At 38.0% G+C, this 18,721-nt stretch overlaps 2 protein-coding genes across 3 annotated transcripts in view; one reads left to right on the forward strand and one right to left on the reverse strand.

Moving 5' to 3' along the window:
- LOC107602900 (receptor-type tyrosine-protein phosphatase-like N) overlaps positions 1–8,697 on the reverse strand; it is a 28,800-nt gene extending 20,103 nt beyond the window's left edge. The window contains exons 1-3 of the mRNA XM_016295514.1: positions 8,172–8,697; positions 4,263–4,313; positions 1,005–1,115 (exon numbers count right to left, since the gene is read on the reverse strand). Coding sequence (XP_016151000.1) covers positions 1,005–1,115; positions 4,263–4,313; positions 8,172–8,247 — 238 coding nt within the window. The 5' untranslated portion in view covers positions 8,248–8,697. The remainder of the gene's footprint in view (positions 1–1,004; positions 1,116–4,262; positions 4,314–8,171) is intronic.
- Positions 8,698–12,099: 3,402 nt separating this feature from the next.
- Positions 12,100–18,341, forward strand: LOC107602901 (desmin-like). Of its 2 annotated transcripts, XM_016295515.1 has the most exons (10): positions 12,100–12,810; positions 14,509–14,569; positions 14,696–14,791; positions 15,588–15,749; positions 15,858–15,983; positions 16,309–16,529; positions 16,630–16,673; positions 17,133–17,233; positions 17,418–17,459; positions 17,884–18,341. In XM_016295515.1, the coding sequence occupies exons 1-10, from the start codon at positions 12,254–12,256 to the stop codon at positions 17,923–17,925; spliced, it is 1,452 nt and encodes a 483-aa protein (XP_016151001.1). In that variant the 5' UTR covers positions 12,100–12,253; the 3' UTR covers positions 17,926–18,341. The 2 variants fall into 2 exon arrangements, with proteins under 2 accessions (XP_016151001.1, XP_016151002.1); XM_016295516.1 differs by lacking the exon at positions 17,418–17,459 and having other exon boundaries at positions 12,110–12,810.
- The last annotated feature ends 380 nt before the right edge of the window (positions 18,342–18,721 follow it).

The raw sequence follows: 18,721 nt of genomic DNA on the forward strand, positions 1-18,721 counted from the left end.
ATTAACAAACAAAAATCATGTTGTTAGCAAATTGTTTAAATACATTTTTGCACATTTACATTTGAATGTTTGCTCTAGCCAATGCATAAGAGTAACAGGGAGTTAAAATGCAAGGAGTAACAAAGCTATCAGCTATTTACTGTCGCAGGATTTCAACTGTGAAAGTAAATGTCATTCATGCTTTGCTTTAGAGCTCCAGGAAAACACTGGCTATTTTTGGTGCTCATGTGTTTTACTATTATTATTCATTGATTTGTAATCATATTTGCATTTCCTAATTTTTCATATTTTCAAAAAATAAAAAGCACAAAAATAATAGCATTACCACTGTAAATGTGTGTGTGTGTGTGTGTGTGTGTGTGTGTGTTAGCCTAAAAAAACTAAAATCATAAACATTATGTGGCCTGGCCAGAGAGGAAGACAGCTAAATAAACATGCTAAATAATGCCTTAATGAATCTGTGGTTATGTTTTAAGGTAGGGGCTAGAAAATATTACTAGCCCAGTATAAAAACAACAGAAGGCAATTTGAATGTTGACACCATGACACCGTGTGTGTGTGTGAGTGTGTGTGTGTACTGGTATATATGGTTTATGAGGACACAAAGGTGTATAATGAAATTGGTAGTACAACGTAAACATGGTTTATGAGGACACTTCCTGTCCACAAATGCAAGTGTGTGTGTGTGTGTGTGTGTGTGTGTGTGTGTGTGTGTGTGTGCGTGTGTGTTTTTTTTCTTCACCAAAAAAGTACATACTTTAAGGGCGTAGTATAAGTAGGCACATTGGGACATAGCAATCAAGACCCCCGTGACCCGGGGGAGGGGCTTATCATGCGAATTAGGCTCATTAATATGCTAAACTGATTTATTTCAGTGCATCTCCATCACAAACAGGTGAGAGGATATTAGTCAGTCATGGTGCACAAAAAGCAAGTGTGTGTGTGTGTGTGTGTGTGTGTGTGTGTGTGTGTGTGTGTGTGTGTGTGTGTTCGTGCGTGTTTACCTTGAAGCATCAACTCTTTGAGCACTTCCTGCAGTCTCTGAAGAACAGGAACAGAGGCCTGGTACTGAACCTGGTCATGTCTGGAGCTCCGGCACTGTCCAAAGAGCTTGTCTATAACACATACAAACATAAACCATTTAGATACACTGAGGAGAAAATCTGTAAAGGAAAACTGGTTTTCATAATATTCTGTGTAAATGATGCAAAAAATAGAAGAGTCTTCTGAACAATATGTTATAAAATTTACTGCTGTCAGTATAAACAACATCAAAATAATTAAATATGAAACAACATCTTAAACACTCATACATAAATACAGTGTGACTATGAAGCACATTAAAAAGTCGCAGACAAAATAACCCATAAGTGAAAAATGAGCCAGTTTCTTGACTAATAAGCACCCATAACATATTCAACCCAGCCCACACATACACTCTCATACACTCACATCCCACACATACACCACTGACTCATCCCTGACTAAACCTCCAGTTGTGTGGTTTAAAAAAAGCCCTTGATCCCTTCACGCAGATGAGCTCTAAACATGAACCCGGCCATTTTCTATATCTCAGAGCAGGTCTGTCCATGAACATGACTCACAGCTATTTATAGTACAGATGGAGATGTGAGAGCACTATGGGGGAGATGGATCAGTTTCCCTGGGGCTTGGAAATGCACAGTACATTATTACATCGCAATAGAAGTGACCCAGGAGAAACTGATGTCACACCATCACTTCAGCAAAAGAAAGACGTACAGTTAAGGAGTAACACACACGACACAAAATTATGTTCTGCCTCTCATAACACATACATGAATATTCATAACAGACCTTTTTCAGGGGTTGCTGCATTTTTATTTTGTTTTATGGCTGACTATACATTGGCTTAGCATAGACAGACATATAAATACATATAAGCTACATACATAAAAAATTAATAATTGTTTGTTAGAATCTATTTTTGGAAGAATGAGGGATGAAATCAAGGCTTTTGGAATCTCATTTTTTAAACAAATGTCTAACTGAGGTTTATTATGTCTTATGGAAGCTTGTTTGCCCCATGGAATAAAAAAAATAAAAAGGTAATTGTGACATTTTATCTCATAATTCAGAATTGTAAGAATTGTGATAAAGTCAGAATTCTGAGAAACAAAGTCTGAATTGTGATATATACATTTAGAATAATAGTAAGAATTGTGAGATAAAAAGTTGGAATTACTTTTTTATTTTTTATTCAGTGGTGACAAATTCTAATAAATATACAATAGTCAATTAAAAGAACTCAGAATTATTGGATGCAAACTGGGAATTGTGAGAAAAAAGTCTGAATTCTGAGTTTATATCTCACAATTTAGACTTTGTTTCTCGCAATTCTGAGAAGATAAGTCTGAATTGTGAGATATAAACTCAGAATTACAAGAAAAAATGTAGAAATTAAACAGTACAAGCACCCCCAGAGTATCTTATATAAAAGGTGAATAACTCCTTTTTTCTCTTTCTCTATTTTATTACTGTGCCTCTCAGTGTAATACAAACACCTGACATTCAGTATGCGTGTGTGTGAAGGTGTCAGAACAAAAGAGATTGGACTGGGGACAAACTGCTTTTCACTGAAAAAAGAAAAACAGCTTATTTATACACCTCTGTTCCATCCTTTTATGACACTGGGAATACGGATGCCTTGTACACTATATGTACAGCAACCCAAGACCCGGCTAACCGTCATTGCGAACACGAGTCTCTGAAATGCATTTCAAAGAGCGCCTCGTATTTGTGTAACCTCTTTTGAATTTGCAGGTCTCTGTGTGGGTATATATGTGACGTGAGTCTGTGCGTAAGCACCGGGTAGTGAGTCATCAGTGATTGTGGGGGCGTACACCCAGCTTCCAGGGACTTGATGATGTCACCGTTACCAAGGGGACATGGAGTAGAGGTGGGAGGGACTTGACGGTGAGAGAGAAGAGCAGGTGACAGAATACTAGTGGTTCATGGCTGTGGTAATACGTACACAGGTAAATCTCTGAGAGGAATACAAAATAACTATAATGGAATGTGAATGATTCCAGTTTGGAATTTTCAGGAAACTGCACTGAAACACAAATGCAGTATGGGGCCATAGCGATACAGTGAGGAAAAATGTATCAGCACTGATAACTTGCACATTTAGAATGTCTTCTAATTGTTACAGTTGGGTTCAAAAAAGTCTGAGACCACATAATTTATTTTAATATTTAATTGTGGAAATTAGCAGAAAGGTTTAGGATTAATAATAAAGAAAAATTCTGAAGTAAGATGAGGAAGAAATATTTAAGATTCTGCAGTATTTTCAAGTGATTATTGAAATAAGCACATTTCTGACAATGTGCTTCCAGGAAGCACAATATGCTCTTTGGATCTTTCTCAAATCATACTGGTTTTACATTAAGTTTTACACAAACTTGTGGAGTTTGTGCAGCTGAAATTTGTTTAGTTCATTTTTTATTTAACTTTTCATTCAAATTGTTAGACTAATAATATAATTTGTAATGAAAAAAGGTAGCACTTTACACTAAGGTCCAATTCGTTAATATTAATTATTGCAATAACTAATGTTAACTAACAATTAGCAATACATTTGATACAGTATTTACTCATCTTTGTTGATGTTAGTTAATAAAACAACACAAATGTTCACTGGTTTTTGCACAGGTCTGTGAAATAATATTAACAAATACAGCTTTTCAAATTAATAATGCATTAGTAAATGCTGAAATTAACATTATCTAGGATTAATTAATGCTTTAGAATTTTCATTGTTAATTCATGTAAACTAATTTTTAATAAATGAAACCTTATTGTAAAGTGTTACTGAAATTTTTTGGGGGGAAAATAATGCAAAATACAAGGATTTTCCAGACTTTTGGATCCCATTCTATCTTCATGTGGACATCTATGTAGAATACTGAACACAAATAACACAAACATCCGCCCTCCAGTATACACCAACACAATCTTCCTTATTGCTGACTAATATGAAATGAGTGAAGTGAAAGTTCCTGCAGTGTAAATTATTTAGCTGTGTGCATGTGTCTCCTGTTGCGTCGTTGCACTAGCAGGAGCAGAGCAGCAGTGTCAAGCGATGATCCGGAAATCATGATCATCAAGAGCAAGACATAAAGAGACAGGACGCAGAAGATAAAACCACGTCCTTGCTTCTGAACTTATGATTTACTGTAACTACACGACATATGATATTGTCTCCCTATTTTGATACTCACCATCAGAGCAGAACTGCTCCCTAGAGCACAGCCTCTTCTCAAACAAACAGCCTGTATGCAAGAGATAGAAAGAGAGATGAAGAGGAAAAGGCAAGTGAGCAGTTGAAAACATAATAAAACATTTAAATTGACAGCTACTGAAAACCTCATAGCATTTTTGTCAATGGAGATATAGTATAGACTGTTTTTAAGAGATGTCTAAGTGACCTTTCCTTCACTGACACATTCATCTCAGATATAAACCAAGGCAAGTGAGCAGTTGAAAACATAATAAAACATTTAAATTGACAACTACTGAAAACCTCATAGCATTTTTGTCAATGGAGATATAGTATAGACTGTTTTTAAGAGATGTCTAAGTGACCTTTCCTTCACTGACACATTCATCTCAGATATAAACCATGTGTCAAATCTGTCTTTCCAACTTTCTGACTCTGGGACAAGAGTTATAGCTTAAAAACTCAATCCGAAAGCATATAAACAATATTGAATCAAGATGAATCAATGACAAGAATCATTCATCCATGATGGCCTATATTGCAGTAGCTTGTTTCCCCTAAGATGCAGAACTGTTGTGTGGGCAGATAGAATGAGGAGGAAAGCTCTGGGCATGTGCTGAACACAGCTGATCAAATAAAAAGGAAACGTAACTGCCAGCGAGCATGACCTGACTATGTTTGAGCGTGTATATGGGTGTGTGTATGTCTGTTTGTGTGCCTGAATATGTGTGTGTGTGTGTGTGTGTGTGTGTGTGTGTGTGTGGGAAACACTAGGCTGGCCAACAGCACTGCTGTCAGGGGAACCGAGCAGGACAAACAGAGATAAAGAGTCAAGCTGATAAAGCTGGAGAAAATAAAGTGGCCTAAAAACAGATTTAAACAGTTAAAAAAAGGATTGGGCTTTTGGTGAAATAATTCTAAATGAAATTATATACCAGATTAGGGTTTTTCACACTGCGCTAAATCCCAGATTATCGTCGTTTCAGTTTTTGAGGGGAAAATGTCAAATGGTGACGGAAAACCATTTAGATAAAGAGACCGTTTCATTTTAACCTTTTGAAGTCCGAAGAGTCCATTCAGGAAAAACCAGCAAGGGCTGGCGCAATGAATCAATGACAAGAATCATTCATCCATGATGGCCTATATTGCAGTAGCTTGTTTCCCCTAAGATGCAGAACTGTTGTGTGGGCAGATAGAATGAGGAGGAAAGCTCTGGGCATGTGCTGAACACAGCTGATCAAATAAAAAGGAAACGTAACTGCCAGCGAGCATGACCTGACTATGTTTGAGCGTGTATATGGGTGTGTGTATGTCTGTTTGTGTGCCTGAATATGTGTGTGTGTGTGTGTGTGTGTGTGTGTGTGTGTGTGGGAAACACTAGGCTGGCCAACAGCACTGCTGTCAGGGGAACCGAGCAGGACAAAGAGATAAAGAGTCAAGCTGATAAAGCTGGAGAGAATAAAGTGGCCTAAAAACAGATTTAGACAGTTAAAAAAAGGATTGGGCTTTTGGTGAAATAATTCTAAATGAAATTATATACCAGATTAGGGTTTTTCACACTGCGCTAAATCCCAGATTATCGTCGTTTCAGTTTTTGAGGGGAAAATGTCAAATGGTGACGGAAAACCATTTAGATAAAGAGACCGTTTCATTTTAACCTCTGAAGTCCGAAGAGTCCATTCAGGAAAAACCAGCAAGGGCTGGTGCAGTGTTTAAATATTCAAACAGGAACAGTGCAAAACATCAGTTAATGAACAAAAGCATATAAACAATATTGAATCAAGATGAATCAATGACAAGAATCATTCATCCATGATGGCCTATATTGCAGTAGCTTGTTTCCCCTAAGATGCAGAACTGTTGTGTGGGCAGATAGAATGAGGAGGAAAGCTCTGGGCATGTGCTGAACACAGCTGATCAAATAAAAAGGAAACGTAACTGCCAGCGAGCATGACCTGACTATGTTTGAGCGTGTATATGGGTGTGTGTATGTCTGTTTGTGTGCCTGAATATGTGTGTGTGTGTGTGTGTGTGTGTGGGAAACACTAGGCTGGCCAACAGCACTGCTGTCAGGGGAACCGAGCAGGACAAACAGAGATAAAGAGTCAAGCTGATAAAGCTGGAGAAAATAAAGTGGCCTAAAAACAGATTTAAACAGTTAAAAAAAGGATTGGGCTTTTGGTGAAATAATTCTAAATGAAATTATATACCAGATTAGGGTTTTTCACACTGCGCTAAATCCCAGATTATCGTCGTTTCAGTTTTTGAGGGGAAAATGTCAAATGGTGACGGAAAACCATTTAGATAAAGAGACCGTTTCATTTTAACCTTTTGAAGTCCGAAGAGTCCATTCAGGAAAAACCAGCAAGGGCTGGCAAATACCATGGTTAAACTATGGTTAGTGTAGCAAAACCATGGTTAATTTGTGGTTACCGTGGTTTAACTATAGTAACCATGTTTTTTGGGGGGGTTTATTTGTAGTAAAAATTTCGTAAGGGCTGGTCTCAAATAGCAATAATGAAAACAAACTAATATCACAGTGGATGAAGGGCCTATTTGGCAACGTTTCTGTTGTTTAAAAAAAGACATCCACAAAGTCCTATTTAAGGCTTGCGGCTGACAAACATGATAAATGAGTATGCATTTGCTATATGCTCCCGCATGTGTGGCACAGCAAACCACTGTCAAAAGAAAACCAATGTCATCACCATTTATGCGTCACCATAATCGACCACCAATTGAGAAAGTAACAACAAAACACGACATTTTTACATGGAGATGCACCGATTAAGCTGAGCTGTGGTGCCACCAACTGTCCGGATACTGTCAGCGCAGTATTATTCTCATATACACCAGGATTGCTTTGCCATTAGACTCTCACAATACACGTTTAAAATAGTGGCCATATGATGCAGTCTATATATATATATATATATATATATATATATATATATATATATATATATATATATATATATATATATATATATATTTGCAATGCACAATATTTAGCTCCACAACAAAATGTTCAAAACATTTTATTTTTCCAAACTCTCCAAAATAATAATTCTCTTGTTTTTTGTTTTTCTCTTAGTTTTGCTCTGACTCTAAATGTGAAGGTCTAATGAAACATGGCCTCAAGTCTATAGCTATATATATGTACAAGTCAGCTATTTATGTAAATGTTTTATAGAGGGACCCTTGCATATTTAACATCTTCCAAACTCTGTCCCAAAATCTCGCCATGTTCCCCTTTACCCCCACTGCATGGCATTTCACCTTGGTGGAATCTGTGTATGCCTGTTTGGTAGGGATTTCTATTGGTCAGAGCAGGGATGGAGAGTAAAAGATTATTTCTGTTAACCAGATAATGCTTGCATAGAGGAGGATGATATATATTGGATGATATATACCTAACCTACAACCAAACATAAAGTGGATAATTGCTTTCAAAATAAACAAATATGAAAATTGACCCTCTCCATGGTGCTGAAATGATGCTCTTCACCGAACGACTCCTTGTCTCCATACTGTCCTTTCCCACCAGTTGCATGATAAAGCTGGAAGCACTTAATTTACATCTACAATGCTTCTGATGCATGCTTAGGGGGAGAAGTGTTCACAATGGCAATAAGAAACAAACACAATATGCAAATATTCTCAAAAAGTGATTTTAAAATAATGGCACGTACATCTGTAACGTGATCCCATATATCACATAATACTCTAAATTGTCCACGAGTAGAATCATTTGTTGTAAAGTATATAAATAAATGTGGCCACATTGTAATTGTCATAGGCCTAAACGACCACACCAATGCACGTCTGTGCACAACGGAACTGACATTCTTTCAATCGATTTTCATTATATTTCTCAAAGACTTTCTTTTCTAGCAATACTAATACCTACCGTATTTGCCTCCCATCCCAAGCTGGCAGAATACGGACATCAAAACCAGGGCTCTCCATGCTCGCGGATGCATCATATTAACTATCCACGGGATTGAAGTCAGCACGCGTTGTTTTATCGCCCTCCGTCAAGAACTTAAATCCACATTTTGTCTGTCTTGTGCTAAACGCTCGTAGCACAAGTGATGGACGCGTCAGATCAAGACAAATTAACTGTAGGCTTTCGTTTTAGGCAGTAATAAACATACAGAGACATTAACGAATGCACTGAATTTCTGGTGCGGATCTGGATCTGGAGCAGGAATCACGATCTTCCTTCATCGGTGTGGTGGGGACCCGCAAATACGTCATGGGGAGACCAGGAGGTTTGTGAAGAGTCTTGCGTGCAAAATGAAGGAAGGGAGCTAGAGCCTATACACCCGAGTCCTGGTTTACCTATGAAATGAAAGAGTGGGCAGGATGTGTGGCTGTCTGTTAGTTACAGCATTGCCTGCAGAAGATGATGAATTCCTTCTGTTGCGGTTAGAGTTTCCTCCTCCCATGAGAGACTGAGGTGAAAAGGAAAATGACAGAACATTTCACTGAGGAAAGAACTGATATCAAGTGAATACGAGGTCAATGCATGTCCAATGGCAAATGCTGATTGTTAGCCACACCTTTATTTGGAATCATACAGAGATGTGTTTTCTGTGTTCATATGGAATGAACATCCACTCCCTTACGAAAATTAACCATGGCTCCATTTGGCGTATTGATTACTATTTGTATAACCACAGTTTTACTACAAATACCATGGTTAAACTATGGTTAGTGTAGCAAAACCATGGTTAATTTGTGGTTACCGTGGTTTAACTATAGTAACCATGTTTTTTGGGGGGGTTTATTTAAGGGCTGGTCTCAAATAGCAATAATGAAAACAAACTAATATCACAGTGGATGAAGGGCCTATTTGGCAACGTTTCTGTTGTTTAAAAAAAGACATCCACAAAGTCCTATTTAAGGCTTGCGGCTGACAAACATATGATAAATGAGTATGCATTTATCAGCCAGGCAGCCAGAGGGAATTTTTGAAAGAGGACCTACTGGGCAACTCCCACCACTTCCTACAATCCCTACCCACATGTGGTTTCACATGTCCCGCCATTTGGACACCACATTAGCAGACATCATGTTTTAGTCAAATTTCTTATTCAGTGAGAAAAACAAAGCCATTCAATAATTTTCTTTACATACTGTAAGTAATGTATTTTTATGGCACTGTTATCTAAAATACAACAAACAAACAAATAAGGAATAAAAAAAGAAGCTAAATTTAGACATTATGGTCTCATTTTCTATATTTATTTAAATGTAAGGAATTAAAAACAGCTATGCATACGTAACTGATAGACATTATGGCATTTATCTTATCTGAATAAATAGATTTGACAGCTGTTTTGAAGCACTGCTGAATTTCTGTTGTGCTTACCTGGCAACATAAACTCCATGTGTTTTGACCCTGTCAGAATTCATTTTTAAACTAGCATCTTCCCACCTGACACATGCCTGTCCCAGAATTGCTCTGTAACCCAGGAATTTTCAGAGGCTACTCTCATAGTGTGCCGAAAATAAATCAGATTATAAGATTAATGATGAAGCATTGTGATGATAAAACACATTTTTCAGATTAAATTAAGATTTTACATGGTAATGTTGCTGTTTTTGATCATAAAATCTGACATTTGAATAACTACCCTAAGCGTCGTCTAAGTAACGTGTGTTTCAATGCAAATACCTATACTAATCCATCAGTGAATGACAAGATACAATAAAAGTCTGATCAAGTCTAAACATTTGTGTGTGTGTGTGTGTGTGTGTGTGTGTATACATACAGTATATATATATACATACACTAAAACATGCCCAACTATACACACACACACACACACACACTTTTCATACATTTCTTTTGTACATTCAATTAAATTTTTTTTATTATTATTAATTCTGCATTCACAGGTGCTGGCCTGGGTTTGCTGAAATAATGAACTAACCCACCACCCCAAATGGAAAGATGGTGTTAAATTGCGAGGGTATAATTTGCATTGTTTAAGTTCCTTGAGGCACTTTTAGAAACCAGAGACAAAGACCACAATACATTCCATTCACACAGATGCATTCAGTATGTAAAAGATTTAACTCATATTCCAATAATATTTACACATTTTCCAATCATATTTACACATTTGTATTCCGTATAAACAAGTCTAAAAAAGTGTTTTGAAATGATTGAGTCTCTGCCCCATCAAGTCTACTCTTTTTCCAAGAGGCCCTTAGGAAAGCAGCCTAGTGACGGGGTTCATACTGGAAGTCTATTAATAACTATGACAGCAGCTGTGGAGTAACATCGGCTTCTCAGGCACTACGGTTAGCTTGGGGAATGGCCAGAACTACGAGGGCTGGAGTGACAGAGATTGCATTTGGTATATTTGGTGACATAAATACACAGTTACATTACTCTGATTTCCCAGGTGCAATGTAGGAGTTTATGACAGAAGAAAAACTAATTAAGAACATTCCATCATTGAAAGGATGATGTGGTATATCTAAAATATTAAGCCCTCCTCTCATGACTGCATACTATTTTATATACTGTAGCTAAAGGCATTTAAATGCAAAAAAAAAATTTAAATAGATGAACTGACCATTTAGGCCAAGGAAATACATTTCACACTTTGCAAAAAAGGCAACATGCAAAAGCTTTAATTAAAGCCATACTAATCTGGACATCATTTAGCATTACCATTGATATTATGAAAGTAAAAGCAAGTATATTTAATCAACACAAATTTATAAAAACATATTATTTACTTTTCTTGCTTGAACTCAAAATGTCACAAGATTAATCATGATTGGGTTGTAATTTCTGTGTTTAAAAAAGCAAAACCTAAATAGGGATAGTTCACCCAAAAATGAAACTTCTATTAACATTTACTCACCCTCATGTCAACCCCAACCTGTATTATTTTCCTTGATGTTTTGAAGAGTCCAACTAAGAAATATAACAACACTGTCCCATTGACCTTCACTGCATGGACAAAAAACACATAAATATCATAGTTTCTGTTCCACAGAAGAAAAACAGTCAAACAAGTTCGAAACAAAAATGAAGGTAAATAAATAATAACAAAATTGATCTGAGCATCTGTTTTTTAGGGGGAAAAGTTGCATAAGCCCAGATCAACATGACACGATCTACGATCGATCAGTTCCAAAAAGAAATACAAAACCTGTGCTAATTGAAAGAACACAAGTTGATAAAAGGATTAAATCCAATATTTAATAATAATATAACGTAAGAAGAAATGTATAAGCAGTAGGTCAGTTATTTTTGACCAGGAACACCACAAGGATAACAAGGTGGGAAAAAAGCACAAAAAAGCACAAAAATATAAATTTTTACTTGTTATACCCTGTGTGATAAAAGTCAATAAGTTTTAGTTAAATGCAATAAAATTAACATCTTTTGAAAACAAGAAAATGACTGGAGTACACCATGAGGGTTAAATCTAATTTCAGATTCAAATAAAATTTCAACTAGAAGACTGGCTTAAAAGAGACATATATCCTTTAGTTATTTGTGCAAAGGTGAAAGACAAAGTTCGGAATTATTGTTGAAAACAAAACTAACTTAATCATAAAAATGGCGACCCTTCAAATTGAACATTTTAAATAAGCGAAAACCCATGTAGAATTCTCAAAGAAGTATTATTTTTACTGTGGTAAAGGAGCTCTTCCTAGTAAGCATCCTCTTGTGTGAAAAGAAATGACAGCACATTCTACGTGACGTGACCTGTGCCACCTCATGCTCCACCCAGCTGCTGGAAACCAGACCTCATGACAGCTGAGGAAGCAAGGTTTAGAAAAGAGAGAAAGAAGTGGCCACTGTGTGGGGCGATAACAGTGACAGAAAAATGTGGGTGGGGGCAGATGGGGTGCTAGCTACACTATATATAGTTCAGCTTCGCTGCTTGACCCTCATTCTACCACACAGCCTTCAGCGAACCAGTGTTTGCACACCGTACAAACCTTAGAGGCCTAGTCATGAGCAAGACATATTCAGCGTCAGCCGAGACGGCTTCCTCTTATCGCCGTACCTTCGGCTCCGGCCTGGGCTCCTCCATTTTCTCAGGCCGTGCAGGTTCCTCTGGATCCTCTCGTGTGTCCTCCAAAGTTTATGAAGTCACCAAGTCCTCCTCTTCTCCCATTTTTTCCAGCCAGCGCGCATCCAGCGCTTCATTTGGTGGTGGATCAATGGTCCGTTCCTATGCAGGCCTTGGTGAGAAGCTTGACTTCAATCTGGCCGATGCCATGAACCAGGACTTCCTCAATACACGCACTAATGAGAAGGCAGAGCTGCAACATCTCAACGACCGTTTCGCCAGCTACATCGAGAAGGTGCGCTTCCTAGAGCAGCAGAACCAAGCCTTGTCTGTGGAGATCGAACGTCTGCGGGGCCGCGAGCCCACGCGCATCGCAGAGTTGTACGAGGAGGAGATGAGAGAGCAGCGCAGACAGGTGGATGCACTGACCAATCAGAGGTCTCGCATTGAGATAGAGAGGGACAATCTGGCCGATGACCTGCAGAAACTAAAACAGAGGTGAGACCTTCAAGAATTATTTAGGGCTATGCATTTTAAATGACTAAATGTAGACAGCATTGTGTTCATCTTCACTGAAGTTCGAGGTAACAGGATATTGCCATAATTGTTGACCAAACACAAGCTCTGATCTTCAATATCCAGACAGTATCTCTTACAATACTGGTATTGTGTTGAAGTGATTTGGTTGATTTCTCTCAGAGTACATAACTGCTTACTTTATGGAGCCACCGTGACTTTTATTATATAATACACTTAAAAATAAAGGTTCTTTATTGGCATCTATGGCTCCATGAAGAACCTTTTCCATTCCACAAAAGTTTCTATAGAGTATGTTCTTCACACTAAGAAAAAAACATTCTTTTAAGAACTGTTCAGTGAAAGGTTCTTTGGAGAACCAAAAATGGTTCTTCTATTGTCCCCTTTTAGAACCTTTATTTTTAAGTGTGTATGTGGGTCCTGGAAGAAGTCGCATAGCGTACTGGTGCTCGTAACTCACGTATGGCATTGAGTGGGGAACATGGAAAAGTGCATTAGGCATCTACCTACCATTCCTAACTGCTAAACTTCTCCCCAACATTCTAGAACAATATGATTAGTATGCATTCAGGTTCTCCAACAATGACTTAATGGCCAGATTTCTAGAACACAAGCACTAGACATGAAACGGAGACCACAGGAAAGACAGAGGTCAGGACCACCTCAGATGTAAAGACAACATGAATGCTTATGACAGGGTATACGGTAACTGCAAGTAGTAACCACCGGTGTAACTCAAAGACTGTAAGAGTGTTATTCCTATTCGCAAACGGACCCAGAGTCACATTACACATTGCTCAGATTAGACTGCTATTACTAGCCTCTTCAATATATCCCCCAGCACTGCAGAGAATGTGTGTTCCTAAAAATAATCCTTATCTCCCTTAGTGTGTGTGTGTCTGTCTGAGTACATTGCACTCAAGGGACCCGCAACCACCCCATGTTATCAGCACTAATTAATGATAACTGTTTAAAGCCAGCAGAAATTGCTATTCATAGAGATTGTTCAAAGTGAACCGGATGGTTGGCTGCTTTGAAATGACATATAGAAATTATATAATACAACACATTATATGACTTGCAGCTATAGCTATAAGTTATTGCAACCCAGCACTGAGTGAAAAAACACAACTAAAAATTATTTATTATCAGTATTTTAGCTCTCCATTACGTTTTAGAGCCCACAGGGCCTAAAAAATCAGTATGATTTATGGCACAACTCCTTTCATCTCTCTGATGAAAATATCAGATGCCATCTGACTGCCAACAATTACATTCATGAAACCAGATATGTGCCACATTAACAACATGCCACTTTCAAAAGTCTCAGAGATGTTTACATTAAACCTGAGCCTTGTGTGACTCCAAGCAGTATGTGAGAATATAATGTTCTGTATTGATCTCTGTGTATGAAGGAATGACCACTTCAAGTCTCTCTCAGCATATCTCAAAGACAGAGGACACTCAGGACACCTTGGCCATTAGAACAGGCTCTATTTCTGGCCATGTAGGAATTCTTGTACAACAAATTACAATATACGTCAATAAAGACCATCTTGTTTAAACCGTAAAGTCTTAATAGAGCACTTTAATAAGTATGTAAAGTCATATGATTACTTCAAAATTCTGTGAAGACTCTAATATCTCTTTCTTCCACAGACTTCAAGAGGAGATCCACCAGAAAGAGGAAGCTGAGAACAACCTCTCTGCTTTTAGAGCTGTATGTTCTTTACACCACCTTTAGTTTTTGGCAAAATGTTGTCAATTTTTAAGAAGGTTTCTTGGGGTGAAACATAAAACGCAAGACCAAAACTTAAGCTTCCTATTGTTCTTGTGCTTTATGTAGGATGTAGATGCTGCAACTCTGGCCAGGCTGGACCTGGAAAGACGTATTGAGGGTCTTCATGAAGAGATTGCATTCCTCAAGAAGATCCATGAGGAGGTTTGTATAAATCTAAAATCACATTCCTCAACATTTCCCAAAACTATACGTGACTAACTGTTCATCTCTTTCACTGTCTCTGTCTGCAACCTCCCCCACTCTCGTACCCAGCATACAACACGTACACTGACCTTTTACTCACGAGGCTCTGAAGTCAAATTCTTTAAATGCTCTCTCTGCTTTTTATTTGACATGTAAGGATAAAATGGTCACATGTGTGTCTGAGTGTGTGTCAGCTGCACACTGACAGTGAGGGGGCAGTGTAAAGCCATGGAACAGATGCATCCCTATAATTAAACAGAGACAAATTCTCTGAGACGCAGCTGTGAGAAGGGCGGCTTACAAGGCCTCACAGTCCTACAATTACACATAGCTATCAGAGATTAAAAAATAAATACTTACAGCTGTACTCTTAAAAATAAAGGCTCCAAAGGGTGTTTTCACAGCAATGCCATTGAAGAACCATTTTGGGAGCCTTTCAGCGATCAGTTCTTAAAAGAACCAACATTTTAATAATCTGAAGAACATTTTTACACTATACCTTTTGTGAAGTTGAAAGGTTCTTCATGGAACCATCAATGCCAATAAAGAACCTGCATTTTTAAAAGTATGTGTTTTATACACTAAACATTCAACATCCTGGATTCCATTGACAAAGTCACATTTGATTCCCACTTTATTCTCAACAATGACACTAATTTGTTTCATACACCCATCAAGCCTAAACTTGTCAAGTAAAATGACAATACATAAGCACGCTCTGAAGCCACATCTCTCTGTTCACCTTTTCCTTTAGGAGATCCGTGAGCTGCAAAACCAGATGCAGGAGAGTCAGGTGCAGATCCAAATGGACATGTCCAAACCAGACCTGACTGCCGCCCTCAGGGACATCCGCGTGCAGTACGAGGCTATCGCTGCCAAGAATATCGCCGAGGCTGAGGAATGGTACAAGTCTAAGGTCTGTATCAGAGATTTTGGACAGGCACACAAAGGCTATACTGAGATCTATGTATCTAGACTGAAAGAAGCCAGGTGTTTGAGCTAAAATATTTTGTTTCACCCACAGGTGTCAGATCTGAACCAGGCGGTAAACAAGAATAATGATGCTCTCAGACAAGCCAAGCTGGAGACCATGGAGTTCCGTCACCAGCTCCAGTCCTACACTTGTGAGGTCGACTCTCTCAAGGGAACTGTAAGTCCTTAAAGATTCTGTACATGGGCTCTAAGCCGAGTTATTATTTCCCAGCCAAAACAAATATTAGCTGAGCCTCAGCACACCTGAATCCATCTTATTACCAATTATGAAGTCTTTAGTATGTTTCCCCAGGTGCTCAATGAGCAAATTTGATTCAGCAAAGAGCTAGTAATGGCACCACAGTAGCGCTAGAAATATCTACTGGAACTCCACTCAAGTATTAATAAATGCTGCATTTTCTCTTCCCCTCTGTACACCAGTTTCACCCTACTTCTTGTCTTTACTTCTCACTTTCTCCATCTTTTTGTCATTCCTTCTGCAGAATGAGTCTTTGATGAGGCAAATGAGGGAGATGGAGGAGAGGATGGGTCGTGAGGCCGGTGGTTATCAGGACACCATTGCCCGCCTTGAGGCTGAAATTGCAAAAATGAAGGATGAGATGGCTCGCCATCTCCGTGAGTACCAGGATCTGCTTAATGTTAAGATGGCACTTGATGTGGAGATCGCCACCTACAGGAAGCTTCTGGAAGGAGAGGAGAGCAGGTAAGAGATGGAAAGTATTTAGACACACTTAGATTGCTAATTGCTCCCTTAAATGATATAACAAAGCTTTATTTTATGTGATTATTTTTCATATTTTCAGGATCTCCTTGCCTGTGCAGTCCTTCTCTACCTTGAGTTTCAGAGGTGGGTTCTTCACAAGAAAATCTACTTTTACACTTCTTAAAGGGACAGTTCACCTTCAAAAATTACAATTCGGCTATAGTTCTAAACATATGACACATATATGATTTATTTTGTGCAATTGTTTTTGTCCATACAATGAAAGTCATTGGGGTTTTGAAACAACGTTGGAAACCACTGACTCATCTTTAAAAAAAAAAACAATGGTAGAAAGGTTTGAATGAACATGATGGTGAAAAAATTATGAACTGGTTGAATAGAGATTTTTGACCAAATCTTGTGTCTTCTTCATCCACAAGGGGGGGCAAATCCATTGTTTTGTTTTTTTTAAATCCTTGCCTCTCCGCCTGTTTTGTTGTGTTTGAGCACCTCAACTTATGATGATATCAATAATGCAGTATGTATGTATTTACCATGTGAGGGTGAGTTTAATGATGCAGTGGTTGTGAATTGTTGCCATAGAGACAAGCCCAGAGCAGCAGCACCAGCAACAACAGCGTGCATCTGAAGTCCACTCTAAGAAAACAGTTCTGATCAAGACTATTGAGACCCGGGATGGCGAGGTAACAAAAACACACAAACAAACACTTGCAAACAGGCTAGTAATGGCTTGATATAGTTATTGTAATTTATGGATTTTACAGGCTATCTAACCTCATATTCGTGTTATACACAAGCACACACATATGTATTGTATATGTGTGTATACAATCATTATCAATAAAATAATTTTCTATTTTACTCTAGACTAGGACAAGTGAGGGCATGAGTGCCCTCAGTGCTCAGTGTGTAAGTTCAGCCATGGCTCATCTGTCTGTACAGTCTTTTTCCAAAAAAGTCCTGTTCCCTATTAACCAGCACTGGGTTTCACTACAGAATCCTCCAATTCTCATGTGCATCACTGTTAATATCTGTTAGTATCAGCTCTGCTGAATATCACTGTTTCTGCACAGCACATATGGAGAAGTTCATTTATCAAAGAATGTGTCCTTGCACTAGCCCAGTATTGATTTCCAGCAGGAAATGGGCTGTTTTAACTTATAGAAACTCCCCTCCCAACTGTCTCTGTTCCTTATTACTGAGTATCGACCCATTCACTTTAAAGCGCTTTTCTGTTTTCCCAACATGTATATGTAGCCATCTGTGCATGTGAATCATCTGTATCCTGTTCAGACAGTCGCGCTAATCATTTCCCTTTTTTCTCTCTCTTTAGGTCGTCAGTGAGTCCACACAGCATCAGCAGGACATCATGTAAAGCCTATGAAACAGATTTGAGTTTCATAAAATCCCTTTTTCTAACTTAAATTTTCACCGATGGCCTCAGGCTTTTTATGCACACGCCCAGTTTTGCCATGACCCATTACCGCATGTGTGGATGACACAGACAAAAGGAAAAGTGAGCTGAAGAACAAGAGGGAGAACGAGCAAAATGGCATAATATGCATACTGTTTGGAGAGTCCTGAAAGTGGCCAGTTGATCCGAGTTTTTGTTGATATGAATGTATGTGTGCATGTGTGGTAGGGTCATATCTGAGAAGCTGTGTTCCACTGCTGCAAAGACAACAATAAACTGCACTGTATTTTCTTCCTATAAAATCGAAGGCCTCTGTACTTTTGGATTAAACTCATACATAGTAGTAATATATGTTTTAAGTCAATTTACTACAAAAGTTTGCTCCTATAAAAATGTTAAAAACAAAAATGTTTTCCTCCTATAAAATTGAAGGCTTCTGTAATTTTGGATTAATCTCATAATACTATAGTATATAGTAAAAAAATAATAATTTCAATTTAAGTATTTGCTAGAAAACAGACAATACACTCCACTGTCTTTTACTTCTATAAAATTGAAGGCTCCTGTGATTTTGGATTCTCATGCATAATATATAGTATTTTTAAACTGAAATCAATTTCTGTGTAGACAACAACACTACCTTAAAATCTTGGCTATAAAACAGATATTGAACATCAACATGAAGTGTTGTTGCACTTGCAAAAGATTAATGCATACTGACCTTTTGTCAATACAGAGTGTATTAAATAGCCTCTTG

This window comes from Sinocyclocheilus grahami, unplaced genomic scaffold (assembly GCF_001515645.1).
Source record: "Sinocyclocheilus grahami isolate Dianchi unplaced genomic scaffold, SAMN03320097.WGS_v1.1 scaffold337.1, whole genome shotgun sequence".
Classification (NCBI taxonomy): domain Eukaryota; kingdom Metazoa; phylum Chordata; class Actinopteri; order Cypriniformes; family Cyprinidae; genus Sinocyclocheilus; species Sinocyclocheilus grahami.

What these genes read in the sequence shown, in the direction of transcription:
- LOC107602901 (XM_016295515.1), top strand. Translation starts at nt 12,254, where the DNA reads ATGAGCAAGACATATTCAGCGTCAGCCGAGACGGCTTCCTCTTATCGC. An exon ending in ACCTCTCTGCTTTTAGAGCT is followed by an intron (nt 14,570 to 14,695) that starts GTATGTTCTTTA and finishes TGCTTTATGTAG; the next exon opens with GATGTAGATGCTGCAACTCT. An exon ending in TCGACTCTCTCAAGGGAACT is followed by an intron (nt 15,984 to 16,308) that starts GTAAGTCCTTAA and finishes TTCCTTCTGCAG; the next exon opens with AATGAGTCTTTGATGAGGCA.